We start from the raw sequence: 17197 nt of genomic DNA, 5'->3' as shown, positions 1-17197 counted from the left end.
ATAGATAGCAAGGAGAAATGTATTTATTACAGCAGTATATATCAAATTTCACAATTTGTGATTTTATGATATTGATTAAAATCAAGAATTCCATTTCAGGACCAAAAAGCAGTCAATTGTTTTAATCCACAAACACATTATTTCAAAACAAACAAACCAAAAGTGCAATAAAATAAAACAAAATAAAAGGGTATCAATAATACTGTTTTAATGTAGTAGTAGTATATAAGTAGAACATAATGTTTTAGGATTGTTAAAATTGTGAATAATTGGCGTAAAATCCAAATCAATTTGGTAGACAATGTAAGATAAGATATTGTTGTTATTCTTATTTGCCTAGTGCTCATGATCTATTGAAAACAGTCCTAACAGATACACTACAAGCCTCAGCTCTTATTTTGAAATCTCCGTGTAGCTGTGGTATGAGTGAATGATGTCATCTGCTCGTGGCATGGACTGAAATCCACTTCCTGTCATTTTAACGCGGCTGGGCGTTTCCTGAAATGTAGTCAAACTGGCAGAATTGATCTAAAATGGGAAAAAGGTTTAGTTTTCGTGAAAGTTAATGAGATGTTTTCTTCTGAAATGTTCACATTTTAATAAAAAGCAATAAACTATTTTTTTTAAAATCACACATTAAGGTGATTTCTCCTTTCCTGTTCCAGTAGAACAGTGGTTCTCAACCTTGGGGTCACCAGATGGCTTCAAGAAACTAAGAATATATATATATTTATATTTACAATTTGAGCCCATTTTTGCTTATTTTTAGCCCTTTTCTGAAACTACACCACACTTGTCATATTTTAGCCTATTTTCATCACTTTTTCTTGCCATATTTTTGCTTCTTTCAATGTATTTTTGCTACATTACTCACATTTCTGACACTTCTACATCAAACATCAATGCCTTTACTACACTTTTTTTTTACCATTCCAAAACATTTTCAGCACTTATAAACACTTTCCACCTAATATCATGTAGTCACCCATTATTGTCACTTTTAACCTCTTTTCACCATATTTCATGATTAGTTTTGCCAATTTAACCATTGTTGTGCCCATTATTTGCCAGTTTAAACTTAACTATATACTAATTGTTCCAATATTGTCACTTTGAACCCTTTTTACCACTTTTTCTGTCTGTTTTTATCCACTCTAATTTACAACTTTTAACTAATTTCTGTGTTTTTTAAAATCTCATTTCACCTCTTTTTCCATCATTTTTGGTCACTTTGAACCATTTTATTAGTGATTAAAACCAGGATTTCCATCTTTAAGATGACTATAATAATAATAATAAACATTACTGGATAACAGTGGATATTATTCAGATGAATAAATAAATGTGGTTATCACAGATTCATAGAACAATGGACCATCATTTTACTGACTTTATGGATGGACCCCAAAAATCTCCCCTTTATTCCCCCTTATAGATGGTCCTGTCTCCACATGACTGTTCTTCAATGTTCATGCTACAGTGGGGGTCTCCGCTCTCTGGGGCCTTTACTTTAGGGGTCACGGGCTGAACATGTTGAGAACCACTGCTGTAGAGGATGATGTGACAGAGGACGAGGAGTGTGTGGATGAGGTTTGAGGTCACGACACAGGAATGAGTGTGTGTGTGTGTGTGTGTGTGTGTGTGTGTGTGTGTGTGTGTGTGATCATAAAGGACAGATGGTGGGCCTCACTTCCTCCCCCAGTCACAGACACTATAACCTTGAAATCGAACACAAAGCCTGAGAGAGACGAGCGTGTGCTGTGACACACACAGGCCGAGGCAGCTGGAACTTAATTAAATGTGGCTGCTTTTATTACACTTTCTCCTGTTTCTCATTAACAGCAGCTAATAACGTCTGCACCAGTTGGATCTCCATCAGGAAAGAGAGATTGGGGAGTTTTTTTCTGCCTTTGGTTAAAACAAGTCTGTTTGATATAAAACATGATTAGATTTAAAAGGTTTATTTTGTGTCTGCATGAGATCAAAGGAACTTTTGTGATATTAACGATCTGTTTTATCCAAAAACAATGAAAGGCATCGAGATAACGCCAACGACTGAGGTTGAGATAAAACGATGTATGATGAGATAACGTAAGACAGGACGAGATTAGATAAAGTGATGAGATAAAGGATGAAATGAAAGGAGCAGAATGAGATAAAACAGTTAAAAAAGAATACAACAGAGAAAAAGATGAGACAAGATTAGAAGAAATGAGTCAGGATAAGATAAACCAGATAAATCAATCCTAAAGCGTAGTGATAATCTGAGTGCTTGAAAAGGTTGTCGGTTCTACTCCCACTAATGTAATGAATAATTTATCCTAAACAGCTGCTACGTTTAAGGAGACCTGTCGAGAACAATCAAAACATCATCACCATGGCGACCTGCCCCCCCCACCCACACCGATAAAGGAACACTTACTCTATGACATCATCTGACAGGCAGCGTTCAAATGAGGTGAAAACAATCCCATTGGTTATCTGTGATTTTCAGCTGCAGCTGCATTCTGTGGCCCCGCCCCCTCCCCCTGACCTCTGACCCCCACCAGCAGCTGCTCTGAGGAACAAGGAAAACCCACCAGTCATTTTACAAGAAAAAAATCAAAGAATCAATGATTGTAAAATCAAACAATTTCATTTATTTCTTTGAGCATATTCCAAAATAAAAGCAGTGAAATTAACATTCAGATTTTTTGTAACAAAGACTGCAAATGTTATTATTAATCTCCGTACAAACTCCAAAGATAAAGTTTGGTAAGTTATGTTTTATTTATAGGTCAACCCCCCTTCAAAATAAAAGTACACATGTTGGGAATTGTAGATTTAACAGTTGAAAAGGTAAAAAAGCATTTTAATGTGGAAAGAACAAAGAAAACAGTTTTATTTGGCGATTAAAAACCTGAACCTTCACCAACGCCATCAATGCAGCAGCAGCACTGGGGTCATGTGATCACCCTGCAGAGACAACGTGAGCATGTGTTGAAACCTGAGCCGCAAACACGTCGTAACAATAAAATGAGCTTTAAAAAAAACGTGTTACAGCGAAGTGAACAGGAGAACGCTTTAACTTTGGAGACTTCAGTTTAAAAAAGTGCATAAAAATACATTTCTAACTTTTATTGTGAAAGGCAGTAAAAGTGTCCTGCTCCATCAGGACAGGCAGGAATCAAGGTGCTCGTTGATCTTTGCATCCTGGACTTTTGTTTGGCACACGGGACAGCTGACCATCACTGCAGGAAGTGAGGAAGAGGAGGAAGAGGCGTGGCTGTGTTGTCCTGCAGCAGACGGAGGAAATGAAGAGGAGGAAGAGGAAGAGGAGGAAGAGGAAGAAGAGGAAGAGGAAGAAGAGGAGGAAGAGGCGTGGCTGTGTTGTCCTGCAGCAGACGGAGGAAATGAAGAGGAGGAAGCCTCAGGTTTAGCGTCTGATGGTTTCTGGAAGAAGTCGATGATGCTCTTGTCCCACGATCGTTTCCTCGAGGTCGCAGTGCCGCTAGCGTTGTTGTTAGCGACTCCATTGTTAGCGATGCCAGATTGACCAAAGTACTTGGAATGAGTCAGTTTTTCAGGTTTGTGCTGACTCGGCTGTTTCTGAGTCACGCAGGAAGTCATTGGCGAGGCGTTCAAGGACGGACTCGTCATCTTCCTAAAAAGCTGTTCAATGGATTTCTGTGGGATGTTCGGTGTCGGTCTCTGGATCCTCACCGGGGATCCGTTGACGTTGACGAACGCTCGCGTGTTGCTAACGGACCGTTTCACCGGTGGCTTCGGAGCCGGAGGGGAGGGGACTGGAGAGCCCAGAGTTTTTTGTGAAGAGGAAAATGGAAAGAAAGACGTTGGAACATCAGGAGCTTTTTGGTTCTGGAGCGTTTCTCCGAGCAGGAAACCTTTCCCGCTGAATGGGACGACGCTCCTGATGTCATGTGACCCAGAACCTGGAGAAAACCAATCACAGAGTCACTATGAATGAACACATTAACAATTATACTGGTAAAAAGTGTAGTTTTACTTAAAGTCTTATATACCATTAGGTGTCAGATGTAGGAGAGAAGGATTAAATAATAAAAACAAACAAACGTTAATATATAAAATAATTAAAAATAATCAGGCTTCCCAACTTTATGTGCAACATTTACGACCTCCAACTTTCCGCATAGCAAGAAATGTATGAAAATAATAATAATAATGATAAATAAATAATAATAATAAAGAAAAAAAAAAAAACTAATACGTTTCAAATTAAATTGAGTAAAAGATAAATAAATACAAAACTGAAATCGCTTCATGTTTTGGCTTTAAATGTAAAGAAAATTGTTAATTACCTACACTACGCCCAAAAAGATGAATTAAAGTAGTCAGTAATCAATATCACTGATTACACTGGAGTAATTAAATAAAAACAAACTTAAAACAATCGTAATGAGTATTTTATTCATCTTTAAATTAAAAAAACATTCAGAATTAATTTAGATTATATATTTCTACTGGAGTATAATAATACATAACTTAATGTTTGAAACAGTCTGAAATTGCATCAAGCTTCCCTCAGACCCTTTTTGGCCCCCTGACCGTTTGTTGGACACCACTGATATAAAAGCTCCTTTTTTCCCAAGTTTCTTTGTTAAATTGAAACCTTTTAGGTTTGTGTTTTCTTGTTTTTAAATCCGATGAATAAATAAACTATTGTTGAAGGTTTTAATAGTGGCAATAAAGGAGAGTTTAGCTGTATTATTGAAATGTGCAATAAATAATAAATAAAGTGAAATAAAAAGTGTTTTTTAAAAATAGATGGATAAGTTTCTCACCTGCATTCTTCTCCTTCTTCTTCCCTTTCTGCCCGTAGCCTTCAGGCTCCTTCACCTTGGTGTACGTCCCCCCACACGACCTCTGGTGGTCCCCCCACCACGGGTCCAGTGAGGACGGAGCCCGGTTCATGGCTCTCTTCACGTAACCAAAGTAAGGCCTGCGGTCCTGGCAGGGCCCGCTGCATCGCCACCAGTGCTGCCGGTAGACGTTCACCTCGTCATGGAAGCTGTGGTAGACCTGGAATGAGAAAAAGAGTGTGTGTGTGTTTTGCTCACGGATGTAGCTACAACTTCAGCGTAGCCGTAGATCAGACATGGGCCACTGGTGGCCCTCAATAAGTAAATGCACCAAATTCATCTAAGAATCCATAAAATAATACAACAAATGCACAAAATGACTCCATGAAACATAGAAAATTACAGAAAAACATAGAAAATGACAACAAAAGGCTAACAAGAATACAAATAATCACTCCAAAAACACACTAAACAACAATGAAAATACACAAAAGTTGATTAAAAAAATATGTCAATGTTAAAAACAGAACACAAACACAGAAAAAGGACAAAAATGCACAAAATACACAAAGAATGACAGAAAAACTCAAACTGTTTTTTTCCTGTATAATTGCTCAGATTGTTTTTTTCTTGTTCTTGTAGGAGTTATTATTTTTCAGCACTAATGACATGTATATCATCTCATAGGGACAATGTCAACGATGTGCAGTCGACCTTTTTTTAGAGCCAAAATGTCAAGGTCAAGGTTGCATCAAGTGTCAAAAACCAAAATGTTCTATATGTCTACGAATATTTATCGTACAAGTTTGATGTTTACATTTATGAAAAGTTCATCTCAAGTGGAGTATTTTAATTAATTAGACTGAAGTTGTACGACCTACCAGTAAAAAGATCAGTAGGGGTCAATGTTCATGACGTCACTACAAAAATGCTTTTTTCTCTATAACTTGGCCACACATTGAGACACAGTGCTCAGACTGGTACCATTGAACAACATTTCCTTTCAATGTGAGACCTTGACCTTTACTCAAGGTCATATTTAAGGTCAAGGTCAGTTTTCTGTTTCTCCTGCATTATTACTTTCATTTTCATTAGTAAAAAGAGCAAACGTATCCACTTTTCAAATACAGGTCTTGCTTAGTTAAATGATTTTGATAATGTGGTCCTTAGATCGAACAATCAACTTTTTTTTAGCCCCCACAGTGATAAAAGTTGCCCCTCCCTGCTGTAGATAAACCTACAGTGATGCTGGTGCCGCTAGCCGTGTTGATCCGGTTCATGTGTTTGCAGAACTCGGGGCCGTGGCCGTCTCTGTCGCGGTTGTTTTTGGTGACGAAGAGCAGCGCGTGAATCATTTCGTGGAGGAGAGTCTGTGGAGCACATGGCAGAAGAAGAAGAAGAAGAATGTTTAACAGGCCTTCCTGCTGCGGTCCAGCCTCACCTGCACCAGGTCTTTTCGTGGTCGTAGCTTCAGCAAAGGTTCACTGAGCCTGATTGAACACAGGCCACCTTGTCCCTCATAGGAACAGATGCCGGCACATCTGGAACGGAAACGCACCACAGGAAGGAGACATTGATATGAGCAAGAGGAGAAAAAAGGCTTTGCTGCTACGACTTAGTCTGTTGTGATATTTACTAATGCTGCATCATTTATCTAAAGGTAATCAAAACTGTTTGCAGACATACCTTTATTTTCTGACAGTACTGTACAATATATATATATATATATTCTTTTAAATATAGAAATACCTTAGGTTTACAGTAATGCTGCATTATTATTGTCTTTGCACTTTAAATTTTTTTTTTTTTTTACCTTTTCAGGGGAAAATAAATTGAAACCAGTACTGTAAAAGCTTTAATTTGTTTAACTGGTATGTATTGCTATAGAAAAGTGGGAGGTTCAGTAGCTTTGAATCATGGATGGCCTCTACACAGGTTGTCAGTGTAAAAATTACTACTTTCTGACACACGCACGCACCTGAGCCTGATTCGCAGAGATACACACACAGAAACACCTTGCTTCATCGATATAGATACATTATACTTGTGTATTTAAGTTAAATAATCCATACTCTGCATGTTTGTTAACCAGGCAACAAGTGTCATTACACCATTTATCAAATCGCAATATTGTTTTACCATAATCACAAAATGTCCCCAAATTATGCTGCACTAGTATCCAGAGCATCAATAAAATACATTTATTGTGAAATATCTATAAGATATGTTTATTTACTCTCATATTCCATGTATTTCTGTTGTGCGTCTGATTCTCCTTTTATTTAAACTGTTTTTATTCTTCATTAATTAATAATGGGGTTCTGGTGATGTGAGGGTCTTACAGGGTCATCCTGGGGCTCCACTTCACCTCCACACAGCTCAGCTTCCCCCAGAAGAAACGGTTGTTGAACTCCAGGAACATGGCTCTGACGTCCGGATTGGGATCCAGTATTTCCCACGACTCGTCCACGATGGACAGCGGTCTCTCAGGCCTCCATCCCGGGTCTACATCACTCCCATCGCCCGCTGTCACCTCCACCTTCCGCTTCTTGCTTGTGTGGCCGATAAACGGAACCTCTGACGGGGTTGGTGGGACAAAGGAGACCTCGGAGTCGAACTGCTCCTGGAGCTGGATGGCGAGCAGCAGGTCTGCGTCCATGATGACGACGTAAAAACAGCTTTGTTTACGTTAGCTGCAGGAAGCTAACGCTGTTACGAAGCTTGTTTCTAATGACGACATCAAAACGCGCGTCGAGGATTGCGCCTGCTTTTCTTCTTCTTCTTTTTGGGGGGTTTATGGCAGTTGGCAAACTTAAAAAGTGCATTACCGCCACCTACTGGAATCTAGGTGGACCAGAATTTAAGAGGACCAAAACTTCCAAAAAAAAAATAATAAAATAAATAAATAACCCTCCCTCCTCCCATTAGACCCTCAGAAATTCCCCACAGTCATGTAGTGAACCCCCAGGAGTCCAACAGGGCCCTACACCTTCCCTCCATTAGCTCTGCGTTCACTCTCAACATGTTTTTAACTTCCTCCCATGACAGCTCCTTCATATTTCAGAACATCTCTGCTCCTTTCACAATGATTTTAATCTAACATATGCTATAAATAGTACTAGTCTATCCATAGTAATGTCCCACTGATATCATTTCTCTGTTAGATCACCACTGTTAGTTTGTTCCCTCTCGTCTCTCTGGACTCTGCTTGCTTGTTCTTCCATTTTCTCTCTCTACTCTTTTAACTGCCTCAGCATAACTGATGTCATTAAATCTGTTTACTTTCCCCACTTCCTCTGCTTTCTTCCTCACCTGTCCAGTACAGTACTATAGCATTTCCGTTCATCTTTTGGATATGTAATAATTTACGGATAAAAAGAGCAACTAACACAACAAGCAAGAAATCAGTCACTTGTCAAAAGTTGTATTAGCGCCACCTGCTGTACTGGAGCCCATCAGCAGCTTAACGCCACCTTTTATTATTATTATCAATAACTATATAATATATATTATTTTTTACATTGTATTATTTGTGTCTATTATTTATTAATTATATAATAATAATAATAATTATTAATAATTTCTAATTTATAGCAATAGTAATAATAATTATTATTACATAGAGGATCTCAGAAACTACCAAACTTTTTTTCACAATTTTTTTGCTCATTATTGGTCAGGATTTTTTGGGGATGGATAATATTTTGAAATCCTTTAAATGAAATGTACCAGAAATATGCAACATATTCAAGAATATTCAATATCTGTGACAATCTATGCATCCATCTATCCATGGATATAAATAATAACATTAACAAAAAATACAGATTGATAATTTAAGACATAACATCCAAATCTAAACAGAAGATAAAAACTAAATTCAAAATAAATCAGAGGTCACGCAAGAGACGAAATTCCAATAATTTGGGGATTAATAACAGAAGGCATAAAGAATATCTGTATATATAAGTATTTTTAAATCATTAAAAAAAATGTAAATCTCCACATTTATGAATGAAAGATTTTGCCAAATATTTAAATTCAGTTACACACAAAAAAAACCCAGTTACTTTTATCCTTTATTTTAATACAAATCAAAGCAATGCCCACGTTCATTTCTATCTTTCTGGAACCTTAAACTACATATCCCAGAAGTCTATGCGCCCCGTGAGCCTCTGCTGTGACTTTCGGGTGCGTTCACTATTTAAAATAAACACACAATAATCAAATATAAATTAGAAAATATCTGTTTTTTTTGCTTTGTAGTTCATTATAAAGATAAATTTAAAGTCTGGAGTGTTATAATGTATTTTATGACGTCACGTGATTGTTACGTAGCTTCCTGTTTGGATATCTACCGGATGTTGGGTGAAGTCTTTCTCCGTCACTGTTTTTCCACATGCTGTCCTTTTTTTTTTGCATCTAAAAACATTCACAGGTGATTAAAAATGTCAGAAACGGGGAACCGACTACGGAAGCTGCTGGAATCGCCCAATTTCGACCCGCAGAACTACGTGAAGCAGCTTTCGCAGCAGTCGGACGGTGACCGGGATCTGCAGGAGCATCGGCAGAAGATCCAGAACTTAGCGGACGAAACGGCGCAAAACCTGAAGAAAAACGTCTACAAGAACTACCGACAGTTCATCGAGACGGCCAAGGAGATTTCCTACCTGGAGAGTGAGATGTACCAGCTGAGCCACATCCTGACCGAGCAGAAGAGCATCATGGAGAGCATCACGCAGGCCTTGATGTCAGACAAGGACGAGACCTCCAAGGAGATGCAGGCGGCTTTTCCTAAAGAGACCGAGGACCTGAAGCAGAGGACGCTCACCTCTCTGCTGGAGAAGGTGGAGGGAGGGAAGAACATCATGGACACACCTGGGAGACACCTGGTCTACAACGGGGACCTGGTTGAGTTCGACGTGGACAACATGTCTCCCATCCAGAAGGTCCACGCCTTCCTGATGAATGACTGCTTGCTGATCGCCACCTGGCTGCCGAACCGGCGCGGCACGGTGAAGTACATGTACAACGCCCTCTACGACCTGGAGAGCTTCGCCGTGGTCAATGTCAAGGACAACCCCCCTATGAAGGACATGTTCAAGATCCTCATGTTCCCCGACAGCCGCATCTTCCAGGCGGAGAACAGCAAGATCAAGAAGGAGTGGTTGGAGATCCTGGACGAAACTAAGAAGAACAAGGTCTCCAAAGACAGACACAAGAAGGAGGCCGAGCCCCCGATGTCTCCGGTCCGAGCTGAGGCGTCCACCAACCCTTTTGATGAAGTCGATGAAGGTCCGGCAGGCGCAGAGGAAAGCGTGGACCTCAGTCTGGAGTGGATCCAGGAGCTTCCTGAGGATCTGGATGTGTGCATCGCCCAAAGGGACTTTGAGGGCGCCGTGGACCTGCTGGACAAACTCAAGGACTATCTCAGGGACGAGCCAGCCACGCCCAAGGTCAAGGAGCTGAAGGCCAAGGTCGAAGAGCGTGTGCGGCAGCTGACCGAGGTGCTGGTGTTTGAGTTATCTCCTGATCGGTCACTGCGTGGTGGACCTAAAGCGACTCGTCGAGCTGTGTCTCAGCTCATCAGACTAGGTGCGTCTTTAGCTTTTATTATAAAGGAGAAAAACTGACACGTAGAGACAACATTCTCACAATTGACATGAAAACTCTTTCTTTTTACAGCAAGAATACACTAAAATGTACCAAAAAACTTGCAAAAAATATAGTAAAAGACTAGAAAAACACAGAAAATACTCCAGAAACACAAAACTACAACAAAAAACATACAATATTACCTTAAGCAACACAACAAAACCGTCTCAGCTCATCAGACTGGGTGCGTCTTTAGCTTTTATTATGAAAAAGAAAAACTGACACGTTGAGACGAAATCCTCACGATCAACATAAAAACTCTTTCTTTCCATATGTTGTTATTTTGGAAACTATGGGAAAAACTCATAATCCTAAAATTTCAGCTTTTCTTAAAACATTTATAATATGTTATAACAGATGTTGTCAACTGGTGGCTAATTGTATGCTGCCCCAAAGTAAATGCAAAACAACAGCAAAATTACAGTAAGATATACAAAGAAATACAGTAAAAAACATACAATATTACCTAAAGCAACACAACAAAACCGTCTCAGCTCATCAGACTGGGTGCGTCTTTAGCTTTTATTATGAAAAAGAAAAAACTGACAGGTTGAGACGAAATCCTCACGATCAACATAAAAACTCTTTCTTTCCATATGTTGTTATTTTGGAAACTATAGCAAAAAATCCTAATCATAGATTTAATCTTTAACATGTGCGACATTAGGTGGAAAAGTGGTGGAAAGGGTTTATATTTTCATAAGTGACAAAAATGTCTTGAAAGTGGAAAAAATGTGCAGAAAAACCATTGAAATGTGATGTTAAATTTGAATGTAATAAAAAAATATGGCAAGAAAAAGTGACAAAAATAGGTTAAAATATGGCAAGTTTAGTGTAGTTGCAGAAAAAGGGTAAAAAAATTAGCTCAAATTGTTCAAAATTATCTCGCGACCACTTCTCAGTGTAAATTAATGGCTAAAAGCGGACGCAAAAAGTGGTAAAAAAAAAAAAAGGGGTTTAAATTGGTTTATAAGTGGGGTGAGGAGGGGTTGGGTAATTTAATCGAAAAAGTAGGAACAATTACTTTAAACTGGCAAATAATGGGCATGACAAATTGTGAATGTTGTTAAATTGGCAAAAATAATCATAAAATATGGTGAAAAGAGGTTAAAAGTGACAATAATGGGTCAACATATGTGACATTAGGTGGAAAAGTGGTAGAAAGGGTTTATTAGTGCTGAATATGTCTGGAAAGTGGAAAAAATGTGTAGAAAAGTCATTGAAATGTGATGTAGAAGTGTCAGAAATGGAGAAATGTAGCAAAAATACATTAAAAGGATCAAAAATATGGCAAGAAAAAGTGATGAAAATAGGTTAATATATGGAAAGTTTGGTGGAAGTTGCTGAAAAAGGGTAAAAATAAGCAAAAAGGGGCTTGGTTTCTTAAAGGGATCTTGCGACCCCCTCCCCAAGGTTGAGAACCCCTGGTTTAAACTACAGTAATTCCATAACTATTAAATAAAAATGAGACAATACAAACTAGAATTAATCTTATTAGGAATTTTAAAGGAGGTGATAATTACTGTGAAAAGGCGGGACTTAACGTTAAATGAGCCAATCAGAAGTAATCTCTGTTAAAATAGAAAAATAACAATTTTTGAAGGAAAGAATCTCTGACCAACAGCGTCTTTATTAGCCTGATGTTACACTTGATTATCTACCATCATCATCAGAAGAAGAGGAATAACATTCCGTATGGTTTATGGTTTGTGTCGTAGGCCAGTCCACCAAAGCCTGCGATCTGTTCCTGAAGAACCGTGCGGCCGCGGTGCAGACGGCCATCAGGCAGCTACGCATCGAGGGGGCCACGCTCCTCTACATCCACAAGCTCTGCAACATCTTCTTCACTAGCCTGCTGGAGACCGCCAAGGAGTTTGAGATGGACTTCTCTGGGAACACGGGCTGCTACTCCGCCTTCGTGGTGTGGTCGCGCTCGGCCGTGCGCATGTTCGTGGATGCGTTCAGTAAGCAGGTAACGTCCTGCAGCTCTTTGGTGTGGATTCAACTAAACACAGGCTGATTGATTCCACATGTCGACATCTTCACTCCATCTTGAAATCATGTGATTGATGATGTCACACGGCCCCACTGCCTGTAAACATCCTATTGTTTTCTATTGGAGTGAAACATTCAGCCTGATTTATAGTTGTTTAATAAGCTTTTTAGATTAAAAAATATAAAGTAAATACCAGTATTTGAAATTAGCTGAAAATTGGAACAAACCTTTAAATGATGCTGAAATATTATCCAAACTACTTTTAACTTTAATTTTATTCCTTTTATTGAATTTTGCAACCTTTTTTTGTTTCATAATTGTATTATTTTGAATAGATGTGTTCTATTTTGGCGATATAGAAAATTACAATAATGCCTATATTGATATTTTTTTTAATTTTATCGCTTATTTTGTATTGAAATACTGGAGCAAACATTGTGCTGCTTTTTGTTAAGAAATGTGCCTGTCCCATTGTGTATTTTTCCCTCTCTAAGTGTTCCTTTTTGTTGTCCTAAGTATTTTTATTGTTCTTTTGTGTATTTTTTTTTGGTAATTTTGGATGTTTTTTTGAGTCGTTTTGTTTATTTGTGTTGCCCCATTGTGCATTTTTTTTTCTCCTTTTGTGACGTATTTTGTTGTCCTATGAAGTGTTTGTGTTGTTTTTTTGTGTATTTCTCTGTTAATTTGTGTTTTTGTCATATTTTTTTCTGTCATTTTGTGCATTTACATTAATTATTATTATTTAAAATGGGGGAAACCAAGCAGAAATGTGTGATTCTAATGAAAGCAGCTGATCAGGAGGTGCGTCCCTGTGCAGGTGTTTGACAGTAAGGAGAGCTTGTCCACGGCGGCCGAGTGTGTGAAAGTAGCCAAAGAGCACTGCCAGCAGCTGACGGAGATCGGCCTGGACCTGACCTTCACCCTACAGTCGCTTCTGGTCAAAGACGTGAAGGCGGCGCTGCTGAGCTACAAGGACATCATCATCGAAGCCACCAAGCACAGGAACTCTGAGGAAATGTGGAGGAGGATGAACCTGATGACCCCCGAGGCTCTGGCTAAACTCAAAGTGGGTCTCGTTCCACGTTGTCTTTGTCCGCTTCACTTTTCTCTTTCCATGACCAGGAACTAAAATCATGGAATTTACTTCCTTGTCCATTACAAGCCAGTAGGGTTGGGCTCAATTACATCTTTCAATTACAATTACGTCTTCAATTATTCATGTTCAAGTACAACTCAATTATGATTACAGTGACTGACATTATTTCCAATTACAACTAAAATAAAATTCTTATTTTTCCCCTGAAAGCGAATTACAGTTATGCTTGTACTGCAATTAATAAAGTTCAATTACAATGAATCACAATTACTGTGCCTTTAATTTAAAAAAAAATTAACTAAACATTGTGTTAGCTTTCTGTTAGCATCTCTAATGCTAACGGGTCAGTTTGACCCATGTCTTAAATCAGCTGTAAAATACACTAATAGATATGATCTATAATCTAATTAGTTACTCATCTATTGGTTACCTTGTTAGGATTCCTAATCAATGAATATGTTGGTAATAATATTTTTGTTTTGGGCGTTTTTCTGTCAGTATACCTGTAAATATATATATATTTTTTTCTAAATGATAAAATGATCCTCAAAAGAAGTGACAAGTAAAGTTGCTATAAAACATACTTTAATAATTATTAACTACGTATGTGTCAGACAGAACTGTAAAGTGTTTTACCAGGTTTGGGTTTAATTAAATTGTAATTGAGTTATTATAGAATTTTAATGACAATTACAATCATAAAGTCAATTATCTTAACTCAATTACAATTAAATTATGATTACAACAGCAACATGTTTTATCAATTACAATGACATCATAATTAAGCCAGTACTGTAGTTAAATTTGTCTGCAGAGGAGCGAGCTGCAGGAAATACATTTTTCTTTGTTAAAAGTTTTATTTTGAAACATTTCATTTATTTAAATGCACACCTGAGATTACGACTGCTGACGTAGTTCTTTGTCTTCTATTCCCGGTGTAATTGATAAAGGCTGACAGGGTTGGGTTCAATTACATTTTCTAGTTTCAATTATGTTTTCAGTTACCCATGTTCAATTCAATTACAATTACAGTGACCAACATTTTTTTCCAATTACAATTAAAATACTTTTTTTTTTTTTTACAATTAATTACAATTACTGAGCCTGAAATAAATAACCCAATAAAAGTTAGCCTTCCTCTTGTGTTAGCTTTCTGTTAGCATATCTAATGTTAACAGTTCCTAAATCAGCTGTAAAATACACTAAAAACAAATGTCAATCATCTAATTTATTTCTTATCTATTGGTTACCTTTAGGCTTTTTAATCTATGAAAATATAGGTTTTAATATTTATGGTGTGGATGTCTGAGCCTTGTTTGTGTCAGTATGCCCCTAGATTTATATATATTTTTCAAATATGGGAAATTTGATATGAAACATATTTTAATAATTATTAACTACATATGTGTAGAACTGTACATAAAACTGGTTCACAATTTTTATCGAATTTTCATGGCAATTACAAAGTCAACTAGAATATTTACATTGAAGAGAATGCATAGCGTTATCCTAGCATTAGCATTCGCCTGGCATTAGCATTAGCCTAACATTAGCATAAACCTGGCATTAGCATGAGCCTAACATTAACATTGCCCTAATGTTAGCATTATCATAGCGTTAACATTAACCTAGCATTAACATTAGCTTAGTGTTAGCATAAACCTAGCATTAGCCTAACAAAAGCATTAGCCTAGCATTAGCATTACCCTAGCATTAGCACTAACTTAGCATTAGCCTAGCTATAGCAATGCTTCCTGCCTCCTCATTAAATATCTGAACTCAATTAGAATTTAATTGTAATTTAAAAAAAAATGTTGCTGTTTTAATTGTAATTAACAACTACGCAATTACAATTATAATTGACCCCAACCCTGACGGACAGATGTTTGCTGATGTTTGTGTTGCACAGGAGGAAATGCGCGGCTGCAGCATCAGCTTCGATGCGTACACGGGCGACGACTGCTGGGTGAACCTGAGCTACACGCTGGTGGCCTTCACCAAGCAGATGATGAGCTTCCTGGAGGAAGGCCTGAAGCTCTACCTGCCCGAGCTGCACATGGTGCTGCTGGAGAGCCTGAGGGAGATCATCCTGGTGGCCGTGCAGCACGTGGACTACAGCCTGCGCTGCGAGCAGGACCCGGAGAAGAAGGCCTTCATCGTGCAGAACGCCAGCTTCCTCCACGACACCGTGCTGCCCGTGGTGGAGCGCAGGTTCGAGGAGGGCGTGGGCAAACCCGCCAAGCAGCTCCAGGACCTGAGGAAGAGCACCAGGCCGGTGCGGGTCAACCCAGAGAGCACCACGTCTCTGGTGTGACTAAAAAAAAGAAAAGACTATTTAAAGCACTTTGACTCCCTCAAACCTGCCTTAAGCTTCATTGATTTAAAGAAACACAAATGGCTCCAGGACAGGATTTATCTATAGAGGCAGGGTTGGGCTCAGTTACAACATAATTACCATTACGATGACGGCATTTTTTCCAATTCCAATTGAAATTATTTTTTTCCCTCAAAAGTAAATTAAAAATACATTCTCAATTACTAAAATTTTATTAGAAATAATCATAATTACTGATCCTTTGATAAATAAATCCATAAAACTTAACTTTCTTCTTGTGTTAGCTTTCTGTTAGCATCTCTAATGCTAACTGGCCCTAAATCAGCTGTAAAATACACTAATAGATATTATTTATCATCTAATTAGTTTCTCATCTATTGGTTACCTTGTTAGGCTTCCTAATCAATGAATATATTAGTATTAATATATTTGGTGTGGGTGTCTGAGCCTTTTTTCTGTCACTATACCCATAAATAGTACAATGATCCTAAAGAAAAAGTTAATATAAAACATATTTTAATAATAAATCACTACGTATGTGTAAGCCATAGAACTGTAACGTGGTTCCACAGGTTTGTCTTTAATTAAATTGTAATTGAAAGTTTTTATTGAATTATTATTTATTGAATTTTTTCATGATTGCAACAGATTTTCCCAATTCAATTATGTCATAATTGTAATTAATTACCAATCATGCAATTACAGTTATAATTGGTCCCAACCCTGGATGGAAGCACTTCTTTCTTTTTTTATTAAGTGTGACAAGTCCATTTTAACAACATATGACTGAGAAAGAAATCCACTCGTACAATTTTAACTGGACAAAATCAATAAATAAATAATGACTTTTAAGCACTTTCTCTTTCTTTGGTAGATTACATACAGTAAAAAGTACAGTATTTACTGTTTCCCAGAGGTTAACAAATCTAAAGTAGAACCTTTCTGTGTGGGAAACATTTCTATCAGACTCACACAACTGGAAACGAGACAAAATGATCCAATATTACACATTGCCTCCAAATTACCTACAAAAAATATTAAAAATAACCAAAATTAGAAATAGAGAAAATAACCAAAAAAATACTCTAAATGACAGAAATACATAAAGACTCCAATAACACATGAAACAATAAAAGGTCGAACTACAAAAATACACAATAACTCCAAAACAACAATATACTCCAAAATCACACATAATGAGAAAAAAACAAAACATACCAATTACAGAAAAATACAAGAAATAACTATGAATATACACAAAACGACTACAAAAACTCAAAAATCCACACAAAACA

General features: G+C 37.7%; 2 protein-coding genes across 3 annotated transcripts; one reads left to right on the top strand and one right to left on the bottom strand.

Moving 5' to 3' along the window:
- Positions 1 to 2619: 2619 nt before the first annotated feature.
- Positions 2620 to 7651, bottom strand: sprtn (SprT-like N-terminal domain). 2 transcript variants are annotated; one of them, XM_028439510.1, is made up of 6 exons: positions 7163 to 7651; positions 6262 to 6361; positions 6062 to 6190; positions 4803 to 5040; positions 3397 to 3932; positions 2620 to 3318 (listed from the first exon to the last, which is right to left on the bottom strand). In XM_028439510.1, the coding sequence occupies exons 1-6, from the start codon at positions 7477 to 7479 to the stop codon at positions 3151 to 3153; spliced, it is 1488 nt and encodes a 495-aa protein (XP_028295311.1). In that variant the 5' UTR covers positions 7480 to 7651; the 3' UTR covers positions 2620 to 3150. The 2 variants fall into 2 exon arrangements, with proteins under 2 accessions (XP_028295311.1, XP_028295310.1); XM_028439509.1 differs by having other exon boundaries at positions 2620 to 3932.
- Positions 7652 to 9170: 1519 nt separating this feature from the next.
- On the top strand, positions 9171 to 16144 carry exoc8 (exocyst complex component 8). The gene is made up of 4 exons (XM_028439501.1): positions 9171 to 10415; positions 12194 to 12447; positions 13289 to 13537; positions 15477 to 16144. Exons 1-4 carry the CDS (start codon positions 9269 to 9271, stop codon positions 15879 to 15881), a joined length of 2055 nt encoding a protein of 684 aa, XP_028295302.1. The 5' UTR covers positions 9171 to 9268; the 3' UTR covers positions 15882 to 16144.
- The last annotated feature ends 1053 nt before the right edge of the window (positions 16145 to 17197 follow it).

The sequence above is a fragment of the Gouania willdenowi genome, chromosome 24 (genome assembly GCF_900634775.1).
Source record: "Gouania willdenowi chromosome 24, fGouWil2.1, whole genome shotgun sequence".
In the NCBI taxonomy this organism is placed as follows: Eukaryota; Metazoa; Chordata; class Actinopteri; order Blenniiformes; family Gobiesocidae; genus Gouania; species Gouania willdenowi.
The sequence above is the reverse complement of the archived record's forward strand: the minus strand, read 5'-3'. Positions and strand labels throughout refer to the sequence as shown.